The 8,897-nt window shown below is 28.5% G+C and overlaps 1 protein-coding gene across 1 annotated transcript in view; it reads left to right on the top strand.

Moving 5' to 3' along the window:
• Positions 1–519: 519 nt before the first annotated feature.
• LOC111030586 (protein shifted) overlaps positions 520–8,897 on the top strand; it is a 19,517-nt gene continuing 11,139 nt past the window's right edge. Inside the window, exons 1-3 of the mRNA XM_022310150.1 lie at positions 520–682; positions 7,118–7,215; positions 7,275–7,419. Of these exons, the coding sequence (XP_022165842.1) occupies positions 520–682; positions 7,118–7,215; positions 7,275–7,419 (406 nt within the window). The remainder of the gene's footprint in view (positions 683–7,117; positions 7,216–7,274; positions 7,420–8,897) is intronic.

Raw genomic sequence — 8,897 nt, 5'->3', positions numbered from 1 at the left:
CCACCGCTGACAGAACCTCGCCGCGGGCTAAATACACCTCCGTGGCCCGTTCACCCATTACCCCGCGCACCGGACGGGATTTTCATACACCCTCAACGGCGACGGGAGTGAGAGAGACGGAAAAAAAACAAAAATAATAAATACGGAGAGCACCTGTTTTGACGATCGCCGCCACTGCCGCCGATCGTGACGATAGATCATTTTCAACGGGTCCGGCGACGTCCCTTCTCCGAAAACCCTGTTATTCCTTTTGCAAAACTATAGTCGGTGTGTGAAATCGTGTATCGCTTCACGTCGTAATCGCTGCGCACACGTCCGATCGCCATCATCTCGCTAAACACGAGGAGGTACCTATTTACGTGCACGTCGAACGAGTGACATAAATCATAAGCACAGGTGTCCGTGCCTCGCCCGTCCGCGCACCAAGTCACGTCACACGTAATAATTAATCGTACATTTTTACAAAGTTTACACGCACCACCCGCGCGATCGCTAGCGAAACGTGCGCGACGCCGCCGCATGGCTCGTCTACCGGCCGCGGCGTTGTACTTGCTGCCGCTGTGCGCTACGGCCGTGGTCGTGTGCACGCTCAAGCACAAGCAGCAACAGCAGCAGCAGCAACAGACGAAAAAGGACGACCTGTCCCTGTGGATCGACGAACAGCAAGTGAAAATGTACAGTGGTGAGCATCGACGACGATTATTATTGTTAACATCCCTTACGTTCAATTTTTCAGACGATTTTGGTCAATTTTTTTATATACTTGTCTTACATAATTGTAAGTACCTAAGTACTTATACAGATTATAACACGACGTGTCGTCATATGTTATTTTGCGGACAGATCTGATTTTTAAAGTTTTTTTCTTTTTATCATTGTGATTATTTACTTTTCTTGAGTGGCTACAGCCCATATTTTAAACTACATATTCTCTAGTAGAATATTTTTCTAAACATGATTGATACATGACATGTACATCGAATATTGAACCAATATTGATTTCTCATTATCATTTAAAGTTTAGATAATATGAAGAGTGAAGTGGCAGAACCGCGGATGTAGCTATAGGAGACACCCCTCGAAATTGTGATGCACCACTTCGTTTATGGTTTATCTAAACTTATAAGTGCTTATAAATAAAAAAAATTATGTTTGAATATTCGATATTATACGTACATCGATATTTTCAGATAAATACTCTTCTTCGGAGTTGTCAACTACAACTATGACTTATAAAAAAATAGAAATAAATAGCTACGAGAAATATAGTTTAATCAACAATTAGATTGTTTAATGAAGATTAATATTTAATGTAAAGCAAATTTTAAAAAAACCTTTTTTTTTTACAAATCATGAATCATTCTGTATATAAAATATAACCTTTACTATATTACGATATCCTATAACTTTATACCTATATCTTATGGGTGCAACAATATTTTAAGGGTTGATTTTTTTACGCGAACCATATTTCGAGAAAGGTTTGTGAGCGTGGTTAGTTTATTTATTTTATTCGTTAACATTTTTTAAACTTAATCTTATCTCATTTATAAGTAGACTTATGAAGCATTGCACAACTTTTTTCCAAATTTACCTATTAAATGATTATAATTTTATTTATGTACTTATTTTAATTATAAACGTCCAAGGGCATACACTACATAATAAGTAGAACAAATTAAGTAACAACTATATCCCTTATGTAGTAAAATTAAAACGTAGATACCTTACAATTTTGAAATTGATGTAGATACATTCTAGAGTATAATATTGAATTGTTAAAGAGAGTATTTTTTCAAACGTTTGAATATGCAACAATACTAATATGGGAATAATAATTTATTTATTACAATTATTTTAAGTTTGTAATTTATTGGAGTAAAAAAAGATACTCCTGGTATTATATTATTATTATATTTATTTAAAGTTGACCCGGTTGGTTTCTAATGATCGGGTTATCGTTATAAGTAACATCATTTTCGGTAACATCATTTATTAGAGTATGACATTTGAAAGCCGAACGTTGATCTGTGTTCTGGTAAGTCAATGACTCTCAACCTTTTTCTGCTATTAACACCCTTGGGCTTTGTGGTTTATCATAAAATTCCGGACACTCAGTCATAGGCGCAATTTGTTGGTCAAAATATTTCCAAAGCCCCCAAAAATATACATTGTATATTGTCTACTATTAATTGTTTCCTTAATTGAAGAAAACAATTGACAAAAAAGTATGCTGCAAGATTGTTTCTAAAATGTAGCGGTTCTCAGGGGCGTATAGAGCGTATAAAGCAATACACTTCGTATACTCACAAATTCATAACAATACTTATAAGTTATAAAGAATTGCGTATAGTATATAGTGAAAAATGGTGGATGGGTGGGCAATGGCTATATTATTTTATTATTTGTTTTATTCCATTTTGAATTGTAATTTTTTTCTTTTTAAATGCTGTGGTTAACCGTGATTCATCACCCTACCAACACACCGCACAAGAACCATACAATATTATCATAAATATAGCTGATGTGTAAACAGATGCCTGCTGAAAATATTTACAGTAGATGAAAAAAAGATTAATATTATCCATATTGTTATATTGATAATTTGTATATTATTCTTGTTTTTTATTTTTTAGTGAGGTGTTATTTGGGAATCAACCAACAAAAATATGTATTTTACTAATTTTCTAGCGTAAGGAGAAACAATTTTTTTGCTATTATTTTTGGAAAATATGTAGTTTACTCAAAACATTATTTACCAATACATCTCTGGCTATTCTAAATATTGAAAGAGATGTTATCAATTTGTTAAATATACATCGGAAATTTGGAAATATATCATTTATGAGACAGGAAATTTAAATTGTTGATTAAAATACATATTTATACAAATACCTATTAATGTAAATTTATATTTATTTTAAGCCACTTCCAAAATAAACTTACACTTGAGAATCACTAACACAAAAAATGGGATAAAAATATGAAATTAATAAAATATTATAGTTAAAAGACATAGGATAATACATTTTTTAAAATTAATATCGTAGATTTCCTATAAGAAAATTAAAAAAATAATCAATATTCACTTTGAAACATCATGTATTCTATGTGTGCAAAGATAATGGATGACGTATACGTGTTTGAAACTAATGATACCTACTGATTGTTCTGTAGAAACATATTTTAATAATGCTTATAATAGTAATAACACTAATAGTACCTAATATAAACTATACGTGCAAAACCTGAATTTATTATTATATTATTAGTTATTACTTAATACTAATTTAGATTATTCATTTTTTCAAATAAATATCTTGCTAAGAATAATAAATAAAAATTATATTATGAATTTATATGACTTATATTAGTAGCCAGTGGGTATATAATGTATAAATTACTTTTTTACGACGTTATATAACAATAGATAATAATTATTTACAATAAAATAGACTACATGAAGTTCAATATACATAGGTAGGTGTACTATTATCAACCATCAATTACATAAATAATCACTTTAATATTATTATCTTGTTTAACATTCAATAACATAAAATATTAATAAAAACATACTATGATATGATTTTCTGTGTCATATTTTAGCTCTGCCAAAAATTACTTAAAAAGTATAAATTTGAGTAAGCATCTACTTTGATTATAGATTAATGGTTTTTGCCAAGGAACTTTTTATAAAAGTTCAGTGAATTATAATAAATATAGGTAATTTTAAAATTAATGTGAGTACAAGTATTTTTAGAAGTTATAGTACCTACAGTCTACATTATATAGGTAGTAATGTAGTATTCTATATATACTATAGGTTGGTATAAGATATACTGGCTACTCTACAACATTTTAATTATATTCATGTACCAATAAGCAATAAATATTGTTCAAGGACGCACGTTTAAAAGGTGAGTTCAGAAAAAATAGTTTTTTTGTCTTTTAATCCACATGAATTGTTCATAATAATAATGTTCTGTACCTATACAAATTGTAATTACAATTTGTATTTAAACAATACAATGTATAAGTATTTTTTTTTATAAACACATACCTATATTGTACATACCATATATCCATATATATCTATTATCTATTGGGATTTGCGAGATATAGTAATGATTATAGAAATATAACACTTAATTGATATTTAGTATTTCGTTCGATTGTTTTATTTTTCTAATTCGTATTCTGATACCCAAAAAAAAATTTTTTTTCTGAACAAGCTTATTTCCGGCTTATTAATTATTGCTCTTATTAACTTAAGTTTTTTTCTGTCCACTCGTTTAAAAATATTACGACACATATTTACATATCTTCTTTGATTCTACTAATTATCTACAAAGTAAGCCCATTTATCATATCATGATCCTTGAGGTTAATAACTAATAAAGTTCCTTCATTATGTTTTTTCATCATATTTCAATTGCATTATTAAATTTGTTTTTATATTGAATACATATTATCAAATATAAGTTATATTTTTCTGAGGATTGATAAAATATATTTAATAAAAATGAATAATTATCATTTAACACCTATACTAATTTATAAATTATTGTTAATTACCAAAAGTCATATCGTTTTTCAATAATAACAATTATTAGTTAGGTTCTAAAAACACTTAAAAGTCTATGAAAGGGTAAATACCTAAGTATATTGTTTAAAAACATATATCTTATTATAACCAGTAAAATATTATATTATAATTGTTTGCTACTACCCTATCTGTACTCGGAATAATTCCTTTATAAGAACAATTAGTGTACTTATTGTGCAATTGATTCAAACCCGTAAATACTTAATAATACTCCAATTTGGTGCATGTACATTACTACTTGCATCCTACATTTTATTTAATAGATAATATGTTGCATCCGGATCAAAAAAATCAAAAACCAATCATATCTTACATTCGTCCCTGTATACCTTTTTCATAACCAAGTATGGACTTAGACCGTTCTGGCGAATCCACCCAAAATGTGGTCTGTTTGGGTGAATAGTATGTACAATCTACAATATACAAATACCGTTTAGGTGAGTGTTTATTACACCAAAAATACAAATTTGGAAAAATAAGTATGAGTAGGTTTGGGTTCATAGCCTCATAGGTATATTTAATTTAAATTGAATGACTATTTTATTTTGTATATAATTAATTATACATTGTAATATTGCAATAGTTTATTTAATTTATACGATTAAACTATTTAAGACACTTATACACCACTGTTGTAATGTTTTATAATATCGATATTCTTCAAACATATAATCGATTTAACATTTTAAAGGTTATATTTTTATATTATATATTAACTTAAAAATAAATAAATCTAGTTTAAATTAAAAAAATATTTTATTTTAATTATACCTATATAATAACATTTTATTAAGGGCAAGACAATTTTATAATTTTATTTTTTCAGGATAACTTTTTTAATTCTTTAGATTAAAAATACAGACATTTTTTATTACGTACCAGTGCACCCCACAAACCATGATTAAATTACGGCTACCTACTCACTCATATATAATATTATATTTTGGTCATAATATAACTACTAATATAGTAATATCATTGTATCAACATGCATTGCATTTGCTTATTTTAGAAAATGTCTTAAGTAATAAGAATATCGTAATAATATCTGTTCTTTGTATCCCTTCTTATTATGATACCTTGCCTTGAAAATCTTATCTTTGAAAGTTGATAATATTTAATTTAAAAAAAAAAAATAGTAATAATTTGCCAAGTTTAAAGAAATGTTAGAATTACAGGTGTCGACCTATCAACTGTCATAAATACTTTTAGCAATATTTTTTGTATGAATAAAAAAATAACAAAAGTTGTTTATACCTAATTTATAAGTTATACGATTATTAAATAGATTAAAATAAATATGCGCATGCCGTAACATTTGTTAGTTGTAATAGGGGGGCGTAACCTCTCACGAGTCACGAATTGAAGAATAATTTAAATTATTGCTCCCCTCGAAAACTATTGGCCACATTTAATACTGGGTTAAAAGTGTATAGATAATGGTAAAATGAACTATGAATATGTACTATAATAGCAATTAAAATATATTATAAAATATGCTAAGTAGTTTTCAGGCTATAACAGACTGTTTTTGCTCAGAATCATTTTTCGGTTACTATGATATTATATATTTATATAGATATATACGATATCATTGAATTCAAATTCAACACGTTGTATCTTACTTTTTATGTTTTTTGACAGACTGAAACGTATTTTATCGATGATAATTTAAAAAATAAAAACATTCTATGCCTGTAAATTTCTCAGTCTATATATTTTGAAAATGTTATCACGTACCTATATAAAATGGTAATATAAATATTTGATGAACATTTCAAGTATAATCTAGGGTTATTTGTTTTTTTGTCAAAAACTGGTTTTACGTAAGCATTGCAGTTTTCCTTAATATTTGTACTTTCCGATTATCTTGAAAATTGCTTGAAATTTTTAACTTTTAACCCTCGAAGTACCAACTAAATCCAATTTGAACAGAAACCACGCTCAACGTTGAAAATTGAAGCAATGTTACCGACCCAAAAGGTAATGAACTGATGACAAACACAAAAAAAAATACATCATTATAAAACCAATATACATTCATCGCTCCACTTAGAACCTAAAATATATATTTAATTTAAAATAGGTTATTATTATTTCATAAGTACGTCTTAATAGTATTTGATTCCTGGAAGTGCAACATAATATATTAACGATCAAGTTTAAAATATTGAAATAAACATTAAAAAAGATCATATAACCATACTCGTATATTGATATTAACTGCCAAAGCCTAAAAGATAAATGATGCTCATTGGCAAGACGTCAAAATAAAACCAGAGAGTCTTTTAAGCTGTCTTTAAGTCTTCAAATTTTAAGTAAGATTTTATTCGAGTCTAATTTTATTTGCATTTGTATAGAGTTCAATTTGACTTTAAATCTTAACTCAATATTGCAATATTCACTGAAGAGTAAACGATTCGAGTGATTCAAACGTCTAGAAGCCATTTAAAAAAATATCAACACATCTATCTGTAGTATCAAACCTTGATATACTATTTTTTTCAGGTCTGAAAATGCCAATATATGCAATTATGGAAGGTAAAGTCACGCCATACATTTTGGATAAAAATTTTGAACAGTACTTGCCAGTCATTCCATCTGAGGTGAGTGACGAGAGTTATGAAATTATTGTTGTTTGTATATTTAAGTTTATCACACACAGGTGGGTTATGTGAACTTCACATGGATGTCTGGAAATAAGAATTATTTTTACATGTTTGACACACTTGATTCGGACGACAAAAACATACTGGAACCACCTACAGTAACCGTGAAAACCGATGGGAAAATACCCAAGAGGCCCAAAGGTAAAATAAATGTTTATAATTTATATTTTTAGTATTATATTATACTCAAAAGTCGAATTTTAATTATAATTTATTTGACTATTAACAAGGTATGTATAGTGTGCTATTAAAATACTCTATACATAACGACTTCTTAGTTTTATGAACTATAAAACTAAAACAGCTGTTACCACGTGTTAAATATAATATAAATCCTTTGAAATATACCTACAAATACACAATAGTATATAATATACAAATATACAATCAGTGCCGCAACTACTTACTACAGAGTATAGACGTTAGCGGTACAAAGCACCCGTTTAATGGGCCTCGAATTTATACACCGAGGTCTACGATTTTATACTATACATATTTTCAAGGAATCTTTTATAACAATTATATTAATATAAGACGTACAAGTATATATCATGACGTGTTCAAACCATTAAGTATAAAAAAAATTTTACCTACTCAACAAAAGTTGTATAAGAAACTAAGACTGTTATTAAAATATTAAGGGTCGGTATCAGAGTATCTAGGCTAAACGTAGGTATTTGAAGTGTGTCGTATAAACAGGGCAGTATTTGGAAATTTTATACACCGGGGAAACATATCTATTTTAAAAACAATCGTTTACCTCGACCAATTTGTTTGCAAAGCGAGGTACACCGACGCCGATTTACTCGTGAACTGAGGTAGGCACATTTAAACCAAGAGACTCATATTATTATAGCGCTATATTTGATATTTTTTCGTTTTTTCATGGACAAAATCGGGTTAAATAATATATTATTATATTATATTATCATTCAACTAAAAATAAATGTTGGTTTTTTTCAATCCCTATCTAGAAGCTAAAAGGTATGTGACTCACACATGAATGCTAGTAAAAAATAAGTTTTTTTTGTTAACTTAAATGGGGATCAATGGTTGTATTATATTACTATTATAGAATTAGTAAAAATATAGCATATTATACAGTGTATATTATACACCTACCTAAATTTTTTTATAAATATATATATAAGAAAAAATAATTTTTTCATACAATCATTAATGATTAATACATAATAAATAATATATCAATATAAATTAACCACCCCCAAAATGGACTAAACAAATTGCCACCTAAGGCAACAAAGTACACATCCCCTCCAAATTATTCAATAGCTACTAGTATATAGCTCTGATAGCTCAACAATTATAACATATATACAAGATGAGACAAAAACAAATATATTATGTACTAAAACGTCTAAAACCAATCAATTATAATATACGTTTTTTACTATTTATACTGTAAAGCATAATACTTTTTAGCACGTTCATCCTGCAGCCCGTCGCCGCCTCAGTGGTGTGCTCACGGAGTTTCATAAAAACCAAGAATATCTAACGATGCGTTGACCTGTTGCTGTGACCAGTTGCCTATTTTTCGTATTACACACTTTTTAGTGTTTAGTACAGCACCGTCAGCACTATACAACTAAAATACATGT

The sequence above is a fragment of the Myzus persicae genome, unplaced genomic scaffold, assembly GCF_001856785.1.
Source record: "Myzus persicae strain clone G006 unplaced genomic scaffold, MPER_G0061.0, whole genome shotgun sequence".
Classification (NCBI taxonomy): domain Eukaryota; kingdom Metazoa; phylum Arthropoda; class Insecta; order Hemiptera; family Aphididae; genus Myzus; species Myzus persicae.
Note: the sequence above shows the minus strand (reverse complement) of the source record. Positions and strands in the feature narration are given on the sequence as shown.